Consider the following 20665-nt stretch of genomic DNA (forward strand, 5'->3'; position numbering starts at 1 on the left):
AATAAACAGACAGTTAATAGAAATAACCATTCCTTGATAGTGTTGATACTAGTCAGGATTAATCTGCAAAGCACTGTACATAGACAGTTCCTGCTATACTGTTTATATGGGGCTTGAATTGGGTTCGTAGTCCATAGTACCATAGAGTACTGTAGGAAAACTTGTGATGATGTTTAAACCAATATCATTTTAAACAAAGTTTTTCTTCCCAATATATCATCCCTATGTAAAGAGTTGAGAGTTTATAAACATTTTAAAAACGAAGATGATGTTTCATTTCTTCAAAAAGTTATGCATTAAAAGTCTCCATTTCAGTTGCCACCATAGTGTGATCGTATTGATGGTCGGCTTCCGTTTCATACCTCTCTCTGAATGTGCTCTCCAGGAGAAATGGAATGGACTTAAATAAACTCTTTTTGAAATCCCTCCCGACAAAGACATAGACTATGGGATTTACACAGCTGTTGAAGAAACCTATGCAATAAACAACCTGAGTCATGACAATGTCTACATTGGAACTAATTTCAATATTCATGTAATTTATGAAGGGCCATAGATGGAATGGGAACCAAAAACAGAAGAAACAAAGTACAATGGTAACAATGACTTTGAAAGGTCGACTTGACCCAGAACGACTTCTGATTCTTCTCAGCCGAGATGTGATGAGGCTGTAGCAAATTATTATTATGGAAAATGGGATTATGAACATGAAGATAAATCTGGCAATGAACATAACTTTATACCTCATCTCCCCTGTATGATGGTCTTCAGCATACATGGGAATGCAGTATGAGATATTGGTATCTGAGTCATGAACAATGTCAAAGAAAGCGAGATATGGGGAACTGAGTAAAAAACAACATGACCAGACCATTGATGAGATTATTGAAGCTAATTTGAGAGTCCTGTGGTTTTTGGACCACACTGGACACATGACTGATGTGCACCGGTCAAGACTGATAATCATTAGGAAAGAGGTACTGACAGACATGTTGAGGAACAGAACGGTGAATATGATCTTGCACATTATTTGTCCTAATGGCCAATGTCCGTCCATAATCCATTCTGTTATTTGCAGAGGGAAGAGGATGTCAAATGCAAAGTCAGCTACGGCCAAGTTGAGAAACCATAAAATGTCGACTGTCTTCTTCATCCTAAATCCAGCAATCCAGATGACCAATCCATTCCCAATGGTCCCCAAGATGAAGGTTATACTGTAAGAAATTATAATAGGAACCTTTAACCTTTGGAAAATGTTAAAGTACTGATTATCCTCAATATTTTCATACGGGTCGGTGTAATCCATTGTAGAGTTGGTGAAATAATTAGAAAATGAAGCTTCTTCCATGTTTTACAAAGTCCTGTTACACAAAGCGGGGAGAAAAAAAACATTAAAAATTGAATATTATTCTTTTTTTGCATTTATCATGTTTATTAAACAGTTTTAATAATAAAACCCCTGATTAAAAAAGAATCTGTGTTACGGAAATAGAAAGGAAATTCAGTGTATTTGCATACATCCAACGGAACTGGTTCTGTATCTTTACCAGGTAATGTATATAACCTAGAATTGATTGTAGTTCTATATCGTGCAATGATGCAGCTCCCACTCACCCCCCCTTCCACATGCTATTAAATTACACAAGGGATCCATCTCATTGCCTTTGTTTTAGCTCTGTTTTACTCTCTAAAAAAAAGACATTCACAATCCTCAACATGCTAAGTAACAGCAATTACCATGCAAAAGATCACTATGAATAATGGGATTTTACGACAGGAATAGACAAATTTTAACAATATATTAATTTTTGATTTACCTACCCTATCGCTATCTGTATGCTGTTTACCTCGTTGCTCTAATGCGATCTAAGTTAATATTCGTTGCTTGCTTCTCTCTGCACAGTATGACAATGAACACATTTCTTTAATGCTTATACTTGGCCAGTACAGAAAAGAGATTTTGTTGTAAGATTTTACAACGGCTGTTTTCAAATGTGGAAATGATAATCAGCCTTTGTTGTTTTTGAAGATTAGTACTGTAGATATATATCTGGTCAGATAGTAGTAAGTGAATGTACAATATCACACTCATTTCAGCAAAGGACAAAAGATCATCCCAGACTTAGAATGATACATATAGGGAAATATCTCTTTTGTAAGCTAATTTCTTTTATCTTATGAAGTTTTCCTGAGTCTTACATGCTGCTTGCTCTGTGTCTCATTGACATAATGTTAAATGGCCAAGACACAGTGCACAATCCTTAGTTGTTGGCAAAAAACACAAATGCATTGGAGCATTTAGATATCCACCAATGTGCATGGGTTTGAGAAAGATCAAGGGATTTGCATTGAAGCAGTTGTTTGCACCTGGTCGATGGGAAAAGTTGGGTTCAACGAGGATGTTCCTTGTTAAGTACAGAAAGTTTGTACCAGTGAGCATAGTTTTTCTGAGAAGTGCATTATCTAATTTTAATTTTGCAGAGACAGATTATTGAAACAACGCAATGCAATGGAGAGGGTGCTTTTTTAAATTTACCTTGTTGTGGGAGAGGGGAGATGGCCATTTCAATTCTACAAAGCTTGTTGATTTTTACACCAAAATTGAACTGGATGCTATCAGGAATCATCCTATACTTTTAATGGGACACCTGTTGCACCTTCCAACTGTACTTTTTTAAGCTCGCTTTCCCAATTTAAAGTAAATCTTCAAACATATAAAAGTGACGCATGTAATAAAGACATTCCCGATAATACTCTTTACTCTCATGATCAATTTGAGCCATAGTGGGGCTCAACCAAAAGTTTGTTTAGAATAATTTAGTTAGGAGGTCGGAATTTTGACGTGATATTTATTACACAATGTACTTCTTTAGATTCTTACACTTCTCTGCAAACTAGACGCATTTTTAGGAGTCTTAAAGACAGGAAATAGTCAAACACTAAAGAAATGTAATGAAATAAATCCATTTTCTTTAATAAAGTACAACATTATATTAATTAGGGATGTGCACCGGCGACTTTTGGTGTCTCGTGTTTTGTGTTTTGGATTCGGATTTTCTTGATGTTTTGGGTTCGGATTTGTTTCGCAAAACACCTGCCGAAAGGTTTTGGTTCAGATTTAAGGTTTTGGATTCGGATTTTGTTTGAAAAAAGCATAAAAAGTTCAAAAATCAAGTTTTTGGGCTTATTTTCACTCCTACGCTATTATTAACCTCAATAACATTCAATAACAATCATTTCCACTAATTTACAGTGTATTCTGAACACCTCACAATATTGTTATTAGTCCAAAACGTTGCAACGAGGTATCTTTCTGGACTGCGTAGTGGAGTGGTCCCCACAATATAATAAGAAAACCATCAACTGGTCTTAATCGCACCAGAAAATGTACCTGGACTGCGTAGAGGAGTGGTCACCACAATATAATTTAAAAACCCTGAACCTTTGATTTAATTTTTTGAATTTGTTGACATTTTCTTTTACTTTTTGAACATGGCAAACGACGAATGGTCACATAATGCCAAAAAAAGAGTTGCAAGATGGAATTGTCCTTGGGCCCTCCCACCCACCCTTATGTTGTTGAAATAGGACATGCACACTTTAACAAACCAATCATTTCAGCGACAGGGCCTACCAAACAACTGTGGCTGAAATGATTGGTTTGTTTGGGCCCCCACACCAAAAAAACAATTCATCTCTCCCTGTACAAACTAAACTGGCTCTACTGAGGAAAGATCATCCTCAACCTCTGATTCCTCTCCCCCTACAGTGTGTACTTCCTCCTCCTCACACATTATCAATTCGTCCCCGCTGGATTCCACAACCACAGGTCCCTCTGTACTATCTGGAGGGCAGTGCTGTACTTCATTGAGGAATTGATTATTCATTTTTATAAACATCATTTTTTCAACGTTGTGAGGAAGCAACCTCCTTCGCCGCTCACTGACCAGGTTCCCCGCTGCACTAAAAACTCTTTCCGAGTACACACTGGAGGGGGGACAACTCAGGTAAAATAGAGCCAGTTTGTACAGGGGCTTCCAAACTGCCTTTTTTTCCTGCCAGTAACAATATGGACTGTCTGACATGTCTATTTGGATGGTGTCAGCAAAAATAATCCTCCACCATTTTTTCAATTGTGACAGCATCCAATGCAGCGACAGTAGACATGTCTGCAATGGTTGGCAGGTCCTTCAGTCCGGACCAGATGTTATCAGCATCCCCGTCAGCGGCTCTTTTAGGAAAACTGAGCTTTTTCCTTGCAGCCATAGATGTGGAAGAAAATGAGGGTGGAGCTGTTGGCATGTCACGGTCCTCTTCAGAGGACAATCTCCTGACCAGCAGGTCTTTGCACCGCTACAGACTTGTGTCCGCCGGAAACAGAGACAAAACATACGCTTTAAACCGAGGATGGAGCACGGTGGCCAGAATGTAGTCCTCTGACTTTAAAAGAGTGACCACCCTCGGATCCTGGCAAAGCGTACGAAGGGCTACATCCACAAGAGCTACATGCTTTGTTGGATCGCAATGCTTTACCAGCTCCTCCCTCACTTTCTCCAGCTGCTTCTGCAACAGCCTGATCAGGGGAATGACCTGACTCAAGCTGGCAGTGTCGGAACTGACTTCTTGTGTGGCAAGTTCAAACGGCTGGAGAACCTTGCACAACACGGAAATCAGTCTCCACTGCGCTTGACTCAGGCGCATCCCCACTCCTTTGCCTATGTCGTAGGTGGCTGTGTAGGCCTGAATGGCCTTTTGCTGCTCCTCCATCCTCTGCAGCATATAGAGGGTGGAGTTCCAGCTCGTCACAACCTCTTGTTTGAGGTGATGGCAGGGCAGGTTCATGGTTTTTTGATGTGCCTCTAGTCTGCGGTAGGCACTGGCTGAATGCCGAAAGTGTCCAGCAATTTTGCGCGCCACCGCAAGCATCTCCTGCACACCCCTGTCACTCTTGAGGTAATGCTGTACCACCAAATTAATGGTGTGGGCAAAACATGGGACGTGCTGGAAATTGCCCATATTTAATGCCCGCACAATGTTACTGGCATTGTCTGACACCACAAATCCCCATGAGAGTCTAAGTGGGGTAAGCCACTGGAAGATAATTTCCCTCAGTTTCTCTAATATGTTGTCAGCGTTGTGCCTCTTATTAAAGCCTGTAATACACAATGTTGCCCGCCTTTGCACGAGCAGCCATTTTGTAGATGCTGCTACTGATGCAGCTGTTGCTGTTGCTGCGGAAGGGGATGCATCTACCCAGTGGGCTGTCACAGTCATATAGTCCTTCGTTTGCCCAGAACCACTTGTCCACATGTCCGTGGTTAAGTGGACAGTGGGTACAACCGCATTTTTTAGAGCACTGAGGACACTTGATCGTACTTCTCTGTACATTTTTGGTATCGCCTGCCTAGTGAAGTGGAATCTCGAGGGGATTTGGTACCGGGGACACAATACCTCCATCAACCCTCTAAATCCCACTCCACTGATGGCGGACACCGGGCGCACGTCTAACACCAACATTGCAGTTACAGCCGCAGTTATACGCTTTGCAATAGGGTGACTACTATCGTATTTTGTTGTCATGGCAAACGACTGTTGGACGGTCAATTGTTTTGTGAAAGACGTAGCGGTCTTACGACTTCCCCTCTGGGAAGATGACCGACTAACAGCAGCAACAGCAGCAGTGGCAGTAGTAGGCGTACCGCTGCAGAATTCCTCGGATGAATCCCGTATTGAAGAGGACTCAGTCTGGCGGCTGACTTGGGCTGCAGGACTGAATCTGATGGAAATCGTGGAGGAAGTTGACGAGGAGGGTGTTGCTGGTGTGTATCCAACTGGACCACGGGATTTAGGTGTCCCTGTACCGATGATGGTTCTAGCCACAGTTCCTGAACTAACCACTGAACTATGAAGGTTATTCAGGTGACGTATAAGGGAGGATGTCCCTAGGTGGGCAAGATCCTTACCCCTGCTTATTTGAGCTTTACATAAGCTACATATGGCCATACATTGGTTGTCCGGATTTGGATAAAAATAACTCCAGACCGAAGAGGTGCATTTTTTGGTCTTCTGACCAGGCATGACGATGGGCTTTTTCATCCCATGGACATCAGCTGTTTCCTCCCCTGGTGCCTCATTTTCAATAACCACATCACCATCCTCATCAAGTTCCTCCACAGCGCCAGCTACATCATCAATAGCCTCCTCCCGAGCCACCTCTTCCCGTACAGTGATGGGAAGGTCAGGCTTGACAAGCACCAACACCCTTGGACTCGCCTTGGGGATTTGTGATAATTTCTCTTTAGAAGGCAGAGTTGTTTGCTGTTTTGTTGCTGACAGCATAACTCTCTTCAATTTTTTGTAGGGGGGGGAGGAGGAGGAGTGCTAAGATCCTTGGGTGAAGCTGAACCACTAGTCATAAACACGGGCCAGGGCCTAAGCCGTTCCTTGCCACTCCATATCGTAAATGGCATATTGGCAACTTTACGTTTCTCCGCAGATGATTTTAAGTTTTTCTTTTTGCTACTTTTTGAGAACTTGGGCTTTTTGGATTTTACATGCCCTGTACTAGGAGATTGGGCATCGGGCTTGCCAGACGACGTTGATGGTATTTCATCGTCTACGTCATGACTAGTGGCAGCAGCTTCAGCATTAGGAGGAAGTGGGTCTTGATCTTTCCCTACTTTATCCTCCAAATTTTTGGTCTCCATTATATGTAGCACAAGATACTGCAGAATGTGTGAACTTGGTAATATTGCAATATTGCAGTACCAATGGACTCATACTGCTGGATTGGTTTTGCAAATTTTGTTATAATTACTTTTTTTTTTATAATTTTTTTAAAATTTTTTAAACACTTGGGAATAATGGGGAAATAACTATGCCCTTAGAAGCACAGAGCACAGGACACAGCACCACTGGACTGAACAGGACACAGCACAGGACCCAGCAGCACCACTGACCTCAGAAGGACAGAGCACAGCACACAGCACCACTGGACTGACACTGCAGAATGTGTGAACTTTGTATTATTGCAGTACCAATGGGCTTATACTGCAGGATTGGTTTTGCAAATTTGGTTGTAAATAATTTTTTTTTCAATTAGTTTTTTGTATTTTTTTTTATAACTTTTTTTTAATTTTTTAAACACTTGGGAATATTGGGGAAATAACTATGCCCTTAGAAGCACAGAGCACAGGACACAGGACCACTGGACTGAACAGGACACGGCACAGGACCCAGCAGCACTACGGAACTCAGCAGGACAGAGCACAGGACACAGCACCACTGGACTGATACTGCAGAATGTGTGAACTTTGTAATATTGCAGTACCAATGGACTTATACTGCTGGATTGGTTTTGCAAATTTGGTTATAATTATATATTTTTTTTTTTTAATTTTTAATTGTAATTTTTTTTTTACTTTTTTTTTATTTTTTAAAAACTTGGGAATAATGGGAAAATAACTATGCCCTTAGAAGCACAGAGCACAGGACACAGCACCACTGGACTGAACAGGACACGGCACAGGACCCAGCAGCACTACGGAACTCAGCAGGACAGAGCACAGGACACAGCACCACTGGACTGATACTGCAGAATGTGTAAACTTTGTAATATTGCAGTACCACTGGACTTTTACTGCTGAATGTGTGAACTTGGTAATATTGCAGTACCAATGGGCTTATACTGCAGGATTGGTTGTGCAAATTTTGTGGTAATTAAAAAAAATTAAATTAGTTTTTGGTATTTTTTTAAATAACTTTTTTTTATTTTTTTAAACACAGGGGAATATTGGGGAAATAACTATGCCCTTAGAAGCACAGAGCACAGGACACAGCACCACTGGACTGAACAGGACACAGCACAGGACCCAGCAGCACCACTGACCTCAGAAGGACAGAGCACAGCACACAGCACCACTGGACTGATACTGCAGAACACAGCACAGCACAGCACAGCACAGCACAGAACTAAACAGCACAGCACAGAACTAAACAGCACAGCACGAGATCTACCAGGACAGAGGACCACCTAACACACCCTCCCTCTACCCTGATCAATGCCCGAGTGAAGATGGCGGCGACTAGCGGGGAATTTATAGGATCCGAGTATCGCGAGATCCGACAGCGGGATTATGACTCCGAGCCTCGGTTTAAAGTTTTCATTTGGCGCCAATACCCGGATCTGTCTCGGATCCGACTCGGATCGGCAACGTTCGGGTGGGCTCGGATTCAGGAAATCCGAGTGCGCTCAACTCTAATATTAATGTTCTTTTAATCACTGTTCAATGAGGGTAAGTGGCAAACCCTTAGAGTAACAAAAAGTAACAAAAATAAAACTGTGAACAGCGCTATAAAGAGTATATTGGAATCAATCTTAGCAAAACAGATTACTGAATTTGTGAGCATTCCAACAAGTTGGTGGATTTTTTAAAGAATAACAGAGTACTATCCAGAACATTGATAATGTTAACAGTGTATAAGGACTTCACATCAGTGTTTACTAAAATTGTCATAATATTCTCCCCATTTTAGTGATTCAAACACTTTAATAACATCTGATTGGTCTTTTAAATAAATTCTAATTCTTTAAAGTCTTTTAAATAACTACTAAAGATTTAAAAAAAAAATCTAGATAAATTATCTGACAGAGAATTGATGCTTAAGTGGTTAGCACTTCTGCCTCACAGCACTGGGGTCATGAGTTCAATTCCCGACCATGGCCTTATCTGTGAGGAGTTTGTATGTTCTCCCCATGTTTGCGTGGGTTTTCTCTGGGTGCTCCGGTTTCCTCCCACACTCCAAAAACATACTAGTAGGTTAATTGGCTGCTATCAAAATTGACCCTAGTCTCTCTCTCTCTCTATGTGTTAGGGAATTTAGACTGTAAGCCCCACTAGGGCAGGGACTGATGTGAATGAGTTCTCTGTACAGCGCTGCGGAATTAGTGGCGCTATATAAATAAATGATGATGATGATGATAAAGCAACATTTTTGCTGATGAAAATTTTCGCTACATAAATCTCATATTAAGAATATTTTTAGATATAATATAAATTATTCCACATTGGGACCATTGTTTAGTATAGAAAAAACAGTATTATTCCACATTATTTTACATTAATTAAGATAAAAATCTTTAGTCATAATCACAATCCTTCTCATTTATAAGCTTCTTTTATAATGCTTGTATTATTTTATTTAAATTGTGTTAGTGCGTTCTTTTCATCAGGGGTTAATTATCTCTTTGGGCAGCACGGTGGCTCAGTGGTTAGCACTTCTGCCTTACATCACTAGGGTCATGAGTTCAATTCCCGACCATGGCCTTATCTGTGAGGAGTTTGTATGTTCTCCCCGTGTTTACGTGGGTTTCCTCCGGGTGCTCCTGTTTCCTCCCATACTCCAAAAACATACTGGTAGGTTAATTGACTGCTAACAAAATTGACCCTAGTCTGTGTCTGTCTGTGTGTGAGTGTTAGGGAATTTAAACTGTAAGCCCCAATGGGGCAGGGAGTGATGTGAGTGAGTTCTCTGTACAGCTCTGCGGAATTAGTGGCGCTATAGAAATAGATGGTGATAATAATAATAATAATCTCTTTTACTCCTATTGAAAGGATTACATTTCCCTACATTGGTTGCCTACATTTTACTGAATGCAATAAAAAATACTTTTACTAACATACATAGCCCTTAACGAAACTGCACCAACATACATCTCTTCCCTTATCTCAAAATATCTCCTAAATTGCCTGCCCGTGATCTATGTCTCTCATCCACACTCATTACCTGCTCCCTTTCTCAATTGCAGGGCTTTTCTCGGACTTCTCTGTGCAATTCCTTCCGTCACAAAACAAGACTTTCTCCTATCCTCCACACTTTTAAGCATTCCCTGAAAACTCAACATTTTAAGCAAAATTATTATATTCTGGGACAATCTTCTTAATCTCTTTAAACTACCAGGGTATTCTACCCAATGGCCACCCTACTAAATAGTTCATATAAAACTTACATAAAACAACCCACTGACCCCTCAACCAACATTGCTGTGTGACTATGCTCAACTAATTTGCAATTTGTGGCACTTAACCTGATGTTCCAAACTCCTCTTTTCCTTCTGTGTCTGGGTTGTTTTATATAATTGCTTATGTTGTAATACCCAATCATGTGGTAATGCAAATCGTTATTCCTCTGTTGAATCACTCTGTATGTCTCTACACTGGCTGCCTATTTTCTTCCGAATCCAATGTAAAATACTTTTACTAACCTACAAGGCCATCAACAAAGCTGCACCAACATACATCTCCTCTCTTGTCTCAAAATATCTCCCAACTCGGCAACTCCGTTCTACACTAGATCTGCGTCTCTCATCCACACTCATTACATCCTCCCATTCCCGGGTTACAGGACTTTTTTCAGGCTGCACCCACTCTGTGGAATTCTCTCCCTCGCACAATAAGACTCTCCTCTGGTCTAAAAACTTTCAAGCGTTCTCTGAAAACCCACCTCTTCAGACAAGCTTATAATATTCCTCAAACACCCTCTTAACCTAGCTACCTTAGCCTATTACCGTCTGTTACACAATTTCACACAAGACAACTACCCCCTGACCAACATTGTTGTGTGACGGGATCATTTAGCCTATGAGTCACTTTTACCTTTGCAGTCTGGCTGGGCCAAAATGCAAAATGTAGACTTAACCTCATGTGTCAATCTCCCATTGTCCCATAGATTGTAAGCTTGCGAGCAGGGTCTTCTCACCTCTGTCTGTTTCACCCAGTTTGTTTATTAGTTTATTATGTTTGTCCCCAATTGTAAAGCGCTACGGAATATGTTGGCGCTATATAAATAAATGATGATGATGATGTGGTATTACTGTGTGTTGCAAATAGTACAGATCTGTGAAATATGCTGGCACTATTTAAAATAATAAATCAATTATTATTGATAATAATAATAATAATAATAATAATAATGCATGGGGCTAGTTGCATTTAAAGGATTGTAATCTGCAACATTTTTATTGTTCAATTATGCCTAGGCCCAGCATATGGATATGCACCCAATAAACATAGTTTTATATTATACCTTTGTGCAAGATGTGAGCAAATTCAATGGGTTTTGTCTTCTATCTATTTTCCTGCTTGTAAGAAAGAGAAGTCAAACAATGACAACTTCACTGCTCTGGAAGCCGATTTATTTAGTACTTCGAATTTGTAATTCCCTATAGATTGTAATCTTTCATCTTTGTCTGTTTGTTAATACCCATTACTGCAAAGCTCTGTGGAGTAAATTGTTGCTATTTAAATAATAATAATAATGATAATAATAATAATAATAATAATAATAATGATAATAGTCAGTACAATTCTTAATGTACAGTACAGGTTTAGACAGGGTTATGTCAAATGTTATCTCTGAAATAGATTTTCTTAGCTGTCTAAGCTGCATTCAAAGATATAATTAGACTAAAATAGTTAATGATAAGCAGAGTTAGTTTTGGGATGAATCCTGCTCCAGCTTTATTTTAATGAATATAAGCAAACACAAGAATTCCAGCAGAAAAAAAGGCATTTCTTTGTCTGAAATGATCAAACGAAATCATATGGCATCTACTCTCAGAGGCTTCAAGCGTGCCCTTAAGACTCATTTCTTTATTCAAGTCTATCAGTCCTCCTCCTAACTCTCTTGTCCTGGCTCTCTCCCCCAGTTAGTACCACCCTATTTGTGTCTCCCCCTCCCCTTTAGGATGTAAGCTCTCATGAGCAGGGCCCTCTTTCCTTGTGTGCTCCTTCTACTATTCCATCACCCTCTGTACCTCTTGGCCTGCTTCCCTAGCCCTGTTTTCCCTTTTTCTTAAGCTTCGGCCTTCTTCTCGCTGATTTCTATTATCTGTCCCAGAAATAATTTGATTTGCTTTACCCTGTCACCTGTGTTTGTATATATTTTTGTATCATGTTGTGTCTTGGTTCTCTGTTTTCTGTATATCTAATGTACAGCACTGCGGACCCTTTGTGGCGCCTTATAAGTCAAATATAATAATAATAAATAATATAACATGACAGGAGCACCCCTCTGGTGATGCATACATGAACAACTTCTTGCTTTATAAACGGTACTTTTATTATTCCATTACAATAAAACATCACACATTGCCGTCAGAATGACACCAGGCAACCTAACACTGACTAGACACAGTCATTCTGTCTAAACACTGGCCACTATCTGGCATCAGTCGCCCTGTGCAAATGCGCAAATCAGGTTTATATGCACAAAACCCCTCCTTTGGTCTAATTGCTTAAGTAGACCCTGTCCTTCCTCTGTGTGTGTTTGGCCTAGCAGTTCCACTGTACAAGGACTTAACCCTGCATTTAGCCTTCTCCTGCAGACTGTCAGCTGAACTCCTCTCTTAGATGCCTGTGGCAAATCCCTTCCTTTGTCACAGTAAGTAATGTTAACATTAAACATATATAAACATAAATGATTATAACATGCATATGGACTCCTATAAACAATACCAATGCAAACATTGAGATTTGATGATATTACTTACAATTATTGAGTGATTGTATTACTTCAGTATTGATTAGTAAAACATACAGTCAATTAGAAGAATACTAGCAGTCACCTGTTGATCAAATTACCTGCAGAAAATCTCTATTTCTTACATATCATTGTATGTTTTTGCATCTTGATATCACACATAATACAATTACTATATGGACAATGTTGGGAAAGCAGAAGGTCTTTCTTATCATGTATTGTAACAAAGGTTTTAAATATTGAAAATTGTAATCCACAAATTTATAAATAGTAACTAGTGACATCATGAAATCATGGGAAGATGGGAGATATAGGAAAGCTATAATTTAAGAGGTAGACCCCTTAAGAATCTTGTTGTGTCATTTACAATTATTGATCATGTAATAAATCATTTAGGGGCTTGTGTGAGGTTGAACACAAACTGTGTTGCTGGTGTATAATAATCATGTTTACATCTGAGTAGACTTACAAACCGTTAATTTTGGAACTAGTGCTTTGTGCAGAAGTAAAAAACGTAGTATACGCCAAGTACATAATTTTCCTTCAACTTAACAAGAGCCCCTTGTTGCGATGCTTAGTATAGTTTTGATTGGAATTTCAAGAATGAAGATAAAGTTAATCTGGTTCACAGGATAAAGAGTTATAACTCTCCGTTTCAGTTTCCATCATAGTCTGGTCATGTTAATTCTCCTTATCAGTTTAATACCTCTCTCTGAATGTGCTCTCCAGAAGAAATGGAATGGACTTAAACAAACTCTTTTTGAAGTCCCTCCCGACAAAGACATAGACTATGGGATTTACACAACTGTTAATGTAACATAAGCAGCAAACAATCTCTTGCATGATAATCTCTACAAAGTAACTCATTTCAATATTTACGTATTGCATAAAGAACCATAGATGGAACGGGAACCAAAAGCCGAAAAAGCAAAGTACAATGGTAACAATGACTTTGTAAGGTCGACTTGACTCAGAAAGACCTCTGCTTCTTCTCAACCGAGATGTGACAAGGCTGTAACAAATTATTATTATAGACAATGGGATTAGGAACATTAACACTGATCTGGTAAAGAGCATAGCTGTATACATCATCTTTACTGTATGATGGTCTTCAGCAAATATGGGAATGCAGTATGAGTTATTGTTCTCTGTGTCTAGTGCAATGTCAAAGAAGACAAGATATGGGGAGTTGAGTAAAAAACAGGATGACCAGATAACAGCTGAGATTATTGAAGCTGATTTGAGAGTCCTGTGGTTTTTGGACCACACTGGGCGCATGACTAATATACATCGGTCAACACTGATAACCGTTAAGAAAGAGGTACTGACAGACATGTTGAGGAACAGAACAGTGAATACGATCTTGCACATTATTCGACCAAAAGGCCACTGACCCTCCATAATCCACCAGATAATTTGCAGAGGGAAGATGATGTTCAATGCAAAGTCAGCTACGGCCAAGTTTAAAAACCATAAGATGTTAACTGTCTTCTTCATCTTAAATCCAGTTATCCAGATGACCAATCCATTCCCGATAGTCCCCAGGATGAAGGTGATACCATAAGAAATAAGGATAAGGACATGTACAAAGTCAAATTCTAGATCATCCTCCACATTTCCTTCCTGTGGGCTGTAATTTGTTGAAGTATTGGTGAAGTCAAATGAAAATGAAGTTCCTTCCATATCTTAAACTGTTTTGCTACACAGAAGTAAAAAAAATGTCTAGAATGACAGAAAAAAAATAATTTGTACAATTCTGGATTACAAAACATTTTTAATCTCTTACAACAATAATCATTAATTTACATTTAGGCTACTGAATACGTAGCTTTCCATTATTTTAAAACATATATATGTGCTGTGCATATATAAAAAAAAAAAAATATACATATATATATATATATATATATATATATATATATATATATATATGTCCAGTGATGTGTAGTGGTTTCAAAACAAGACTTATTACTTAGTGCCCAAATCTTATTAAACAAATTACTCTAGGGGGTACAAGTACTAAAGTGCGGATGTTGCCTATCGCAGCCAATCAGATGCTAGCTGTCATTTTGTAGAATGTACTAAATAAATGAGAACTAGAATCTGATTGGCTACTATACGCAACATTTCCACTTTTTCTCAGGACACCGCCCTACCCTGGTTCTCATCCTGTTAAGTATCATATACTGTAATTCTTATTTGTAATTCTTGATTTTTACACATTTCAACTGTGTAATTTTACCATAAGGGTCACCACTACCAACCACACATTCCAGCTCTAGTGATACAGTCGAATGCAATTTACAGATACCATGAGGAATGGTGGAGCAAAAGTGGAACTCAAACATGTCAGAACACACAATCAGTGACTTTATCACAAATGATGTATCATCACGATAGTAATCCAATGTAAAATTGTTGACTAGTGAGTGCAGGTTTGCACGTCCTAATACAAAACTCTCCAGTGCAAAAACGACAATGATAAGAGATACTAAACTAATAAATAATTCCATTAGTCCATTAGTTAGTCATACTCAAACTGTGAAAACTTATTTTTAAAATCCTGATTGCTAAATTTGTCATACTTCATATGGAAAAACCTTTGTTATACAGTACTAATTCAGTGTTATAATATATGTATGTATTGGTTTATTGATATGAGAAATAATTGACCGCTCGTAATAAAAGCATCACAATCAAAAACAAATACAATTGATAGAGCAACAATAAAATGTATTAGCTCCTATCTGTTCATCTGAAACTCTAAAGTCCAATTGTAAATAAATGCTTTTCCGAAGCGAGAATATCAGGTTTAAACTTCTTTATAACTTACTAGACCCTGGTAATTCCATTAATATTAAGTTGCATACTGGTATTTAAAGTTCGCCAAGAAGTCCTGGTGGCATGGAGTGTCAGCGAGTGGCTTGTTTTGAGAAATCAAACTGTAAACTTAGATAACCAATGAGATTCAAAAAAAAAAAAATAATAATTCTGTTATTGGAAATTATATTTCTATTTGGACTTATGGAATTGTTTCTATATGTTTATCAGGTCAGGTATATAATCTAGCAATGACAGATATTATATATAATGCGATGACCCAACCATTACTAAAATGTTCCATTTCCACATAATATTAAATTATACAAGGTGTCTTTCTCATTCCCTTAATTTCATATCTCTTCTACTCCATCTAATGGAGAAAAAAAAACTGTGAACAATATGATTTGGGGATAGGGATAGGCAAATTATGACATCATATGTACTGTAATTTACCTTCATAATCCATTCTAAATGCTTCTTACCTCTATGATCCCGGGTGAACGTTTCACAGCGCGCTTCTCTCTCCGAACATCACTACAATGTTCAAATGTTTCTTCTTTATTTTTATTATATGTGTAATTGGCTGGCAGGAAATTAGATTTGGTTTTATAATTTTCTAACAACAGCTTCAAATATGGAAATTAGAAGCTATCACACAACTCTTGTTGTTTTTGAAGATTAGTGCTGTAGATATGTATCGGGTCAGATAGCAGTCAGTAAATGTATTATCTGTTCTAAAATAACGCACTCAGTGGGAAAAGAAAACCAACCCTGTTTTAGAATGAAGCACAGTAGATATAGTGACATATCCCTTATTTCAGCTAATTTAATTTATATTAGTCAGATTTCCCAAACCTAAGATAGAATTTTCAGAGGACCAGCAGTTTTTTGTTGTCCAATAGGAGGAGTTGTCATTCATTTTTGACTCAGCACAGTGGCTTAGTGGTTAGCACTTCTGCCTTACAGCACTAGGGTCATGAGTTCGATTCCCGACCATTGCCTTATCTGTGAGGAATTTTTAGGTCCCCCCCGTGTTTGCGTGGGTTTCCCCCAGGTGCTCTGGTTTCCTCCCACACTCCAAAAACATACTGGTAGGTTAATTGGCTGCTAACAAAAATTGACCCTATTCTGTGTGTGTGTATGTCATGGAATTTAGACTGTAAGCCCCAAAGGGGCAGAGACTGATGTGAGTGAGTTCTCTGTACAGCACTGCAGAATTAGTGGCGCTATATAAATAAATGATGATGGTGATGAATCTATCACAGTGCACCTCTACAGATTACACCTCTCAATACACCTATGTGGACTTGTAACCATCTCCCAAGAGAGTAGAATAGTCGTATATTGTAATGTGCATAGGGCAGACAATATAGACACGTGGGTGCAGAATGAAAGTGGTCTCCCCAGCGCATTTCGCTCTATTGTCCATATCTACATTAATATATTCCTTTAGCTCCCCTTACTCCACTCTCTATTACGCATGCTTCTAAATATTACAGATACATTATAGTTATATGTTTCTGTGACATTAAACTGTTATGTTATCAATTCCAAAGGCTTATTTTGATCAAAGACCAAAAGGAAACAGCAAGATCTGTGACAGATCAGTGGACGTTTAAATATGAAGATAGTGCAATCACCATTGTTGCTTCCTGACCAGTTACCATATATAAGTCGTGGATGACCCCCTGGATCTATGATGAACTCTGTGGGCAAGATTTACTAAGCTGCGGGTTTGAAAAAGTGGGGATGTTGCCTATAGCAACCAATCAGATTCTAGCTTTCATTTATTTAGTACTTTCTACAAAATGACAGGTCAAATCTGATTGGTTGCTATAGGCAACATCACCACTTTTTCAAACCCGCAGCTTAGTAAATCTAGCCCTGTGTGTGTGTTAAAATGGCAAAAACTGTCTTTATGTGATGAGCGTCAGAGCTGCATGTACATGACAAGCTGCAGGATACACTTTCTATGTGATTTAATACTTGGCATTCTTTGTATTTGTGATGCAATAAGTGTCTTTGTGTTCAGAGACATACTTGTTTGTTTGTATAGAACCTTTAACCTACTTTAATATACTTTTACGGTGTGTCGATCTATGTAGAAATGGTGGTTATTGCACTTATCACAACAGGAGCATTACAGAGAATAAAAAATAAAGCTGGTTACACCCTACAGAAAATTACTGTGGATACAATTTCTGTAACGATTTTACTAATGACTGAAAGTCCCAATCAGCATACCAATTCATGTGTACACACCTACACGATTTACCTTCAGATCTATGCTCTTCATCTCTCATAACCATCTGCTGGAAAGATGGTGACTCTGCACACTCTATAGAGATCTGCCTACACTGATAGTCATGATAGAATTCTCAATTCCATAGTTGCCCGACATCTTTCCATCGCTGATTGTGATTTCCAGAAAATCAAATAAAAGGATACAATGTGCTTTGGTACGATAAAACATGATCGTGGGAGAGTACGCAGTAATGCGATATCAGACTAAACGGTCGTTTATCATGTGATCAGCATGATAATTGCGTGAAAAACATGTAGTGTGTACCCAGCTTAACAACTGAGATACAGAATGTCAGACTTTACAGATATGTTTCAGAAATTGAGTGGATGGAGAAGGTAAGCTAGAATCAGAGAGACCATGTTATAAGACTACATAGTCTGATATATATCTGTGTTGAGACACTAAAGCACTTCACATTTGTCAGTGAAACCACTGTTATGGGGAAACTGAGTGTTCCCAATAGTTAAATATGTATACAGTATCCTACAATGACGTGCCAATGTTTAATGGATTCCTGGCATTATCTGCCAGTTTAACATGTCCATAGATCATTATTTGTGCTGGTCTCCGATCTGTTCTGTTTTGCTGTTGTGTAGACCAAAGTTGGTAATCGGTGGCTCTCCATTTCTTGTGGAACTACAAGTCCCAACATGACCTATTATAGTCTTGCCCTTTAGACTGTCAATACTACGTAAAATACACATAAGTGGACATTTTCCATAAAGCTATTGTAAATAATATATGTATAATTGATGCGTTCTTTTGTCAGATCAGATGTAGGACTTACCCTTGTGTATCAAACCATCGTCCCATAGATTGTAAACTTGCGAGCAGTACCCTATTACCTCTACGTATGTATGCATTACCCAGTATTGTTTTGTTACTGTTTGTTCCCAATTGTAAAGCGCTACAAAATCTGCTGGTACTATAGAAATAAATGTTGATGATGCTGGTGATGGTGATGAACAATTATACATGTTAACCACCTCGTAGTTGAAATACTTACAATAGATCAGTTGCTGAATGAGGCTACCAATGGTGGTGTCCTAGAGGGCAGGGCCGTCTCTTCCATTGGGCACAATGGGCAGGTGCCCGGGGGCCCGTCCGAGGCAGCGCTGATGAAAAAAAATTCTGCAATTCTGGCGATCCGACTCCCTCCCGGGTCTCCTCCTCCTCCGTGCTGCGCTCACAGTGAATGTCGGGCGTGACATCATCAAGCCCTATATATATATATATATATATATATATGTATATATATATAATCACTTTTTTTTACACACAAACACACATATATATATATATATATATATATATATATATATATATATATATATATATATATATATATGATCACTTCTTTTTTGTTACGTGTATGTACATGTGTGTATATATATATTATATATATATATATATATATATATATATATATATATATAGGGGCCCCACTGCTTTGCCCAGGGGCCCATAATGTTGTTAAGATGGCCCTGCTAGAGGGTGTAAGTCACAGCCTTGGTAGCTTCAGTCACTGACCTTCTATAAGTGCAGAAACAATTTAATGGCCATGTAAGTTTAGAGCAAAAGTGTGACTTGTAGTGCTTGAGTGATGATGGTAAAAAATAGAAGAAAAAGGAAAATACAAATAGAAACTATGTAATGTTTGTATGTGTTTGTGGTAGTCTGAGTGTGTTTATCCACCTGAGGGGTTATTTCTATTATATATTTGTGTGTCTTTGTCCTGGGTATTTTTGTGTGTAATTATGTTTTGGGTTTCTTTCTATTAAAACATGGTTATTATAAGAGATAATGTACACCAGGGACAATACTGGGGTATTGGTACCTCAACGTTTGATAAATAAATCACCAAGGCAATTAGTGGCAGCTTCTCTTCTTTTGTAGCTGTCTTGCCTCCAGATTTTTTTGATCTTTTTTACCATTTTAATAATCTTGCCCATTAATTTAAACCAAACAACTCAAAAGGTTTAATTTAAAAGGAAATGTGATTGAGTTTCCTTAAGTAAAAAAAAATATCTTTAGAGCAGAAGATACATTGGTATCATTAAAATATTTTATAATAGAGATGATTGACATTTGACCTGTGTCTGGGCAGATAATCCTCCTGAACCCTCAAGTAAATCCTCAGTAGGTCACTTAAAACTCCAAAAATTCCAACTCCACAGTTCAATTTCACCTTTGGATCCACCAGGTGCCTCAGATTGGACATCTAGAATTCCACTAGAGTCCCATAGGTTTAAAAGTTGGCTTGAATTGAGATGTTTGCGAAGGCAGAGGGGAGAAGTTTGGTGGAGTTGGACAAAGCGAAGAAGCTCCTAACTGTCATAGGTAAACAACATGTGCAGAAGTGGGAAGGGTTCCATTACTGTTGCTGTCTCAACCAACAGGGGACCTCATTATGGGTACGGAGTAAAATTAGCTGGAATGTGCTATTTTGCACCATGGGAAAATCATGTTGCGCTGCATTGCAGGTGTGGTTGGAGGAGAGTGGAGCAGAGTTAGAGCATCCCCGTGTTTGTGTGCTACATAGACAACAAGTAGAATTTTCACTGTATGCAAAGAAAATTGTATTTGAACTCCTTCCATCGCAACATAGTATTTCCATGTGCAAATTAGCACACTATAGCTGGATTTGCCCCTAAATCTAGGCTATTTAGGCAATTGGTCGCATTTGCACCTTGACAGAGCAAGACAAAGACACACCTAATGGAAAGTGGATTTATCTGCACACATCTCATGATGTAACTAGCTGTACAACAATAACATTTGCAGCAGACCTAAGTCAGGTGTACAGGCGTGTATGCTCACACCCCACAGTAACATAGCGATAGTGCAAAGACACGGCTTGACAGTGTTAGTAGTAATGCTGACACTATTTATATACAATACGTAATAAGGTGACATATACACTATAGGAAATAATGTCTGGACAGATCTTAATTCAAAATTCCACTTTTCGATAAAAATGTAAGTACGTATAAACAC

At 38.7% G+C, this 20665-nt stretch overlaps 1 protein-coding gene and 1 pseudogene across 1 annotated transcript; both read right to left on the reverse strand.

The window, feature by feature from the left end:
• Window positions 1-213: 213 nt before the first annotated feature.
• Window positions 214-1308, reverse strand: LOC142106960 (formyl peptide receptor-related sequence 4-like). The gene has a single exon (XM_075190037.1). The coding sequence runs from the start codon at window positions 1304-1306 to the stop codon at window positions 290-292; it is 1017 nt and encodes a 338-aa protein (XP_075046138.1). The 5' UTR covers window positions 1307-1308; the 3' UTR covers window positions 214-289.
• A 10739-nt stretch (window positions 1309-12047) lies between these two features.
• On the reverse strand, window positions 12048-14223 carry LOC142107469 (N-formyl peptide receptor 3-like; annotated as a pseudogene).
• Window positions 14224-20665: the final 6442 nt, after the last annotated feature.

Source organism: Mixophyes fleayi, chromosome 11 (assembly GCF_038048845.1).
Source record: "Mixophyes fleayi isolate aMixFle1 chromosome 11, aMixFle1.hap1, whole genome shotgun sequence".
In the NCBI taxonomy this organism is placed as follows: domain Eukaryota; kingdom Metazoa; phylum Chordata; class Amphibia; order Anura; family Limnodynastidae; genus Mixophyes; species Mixophyes fleayi.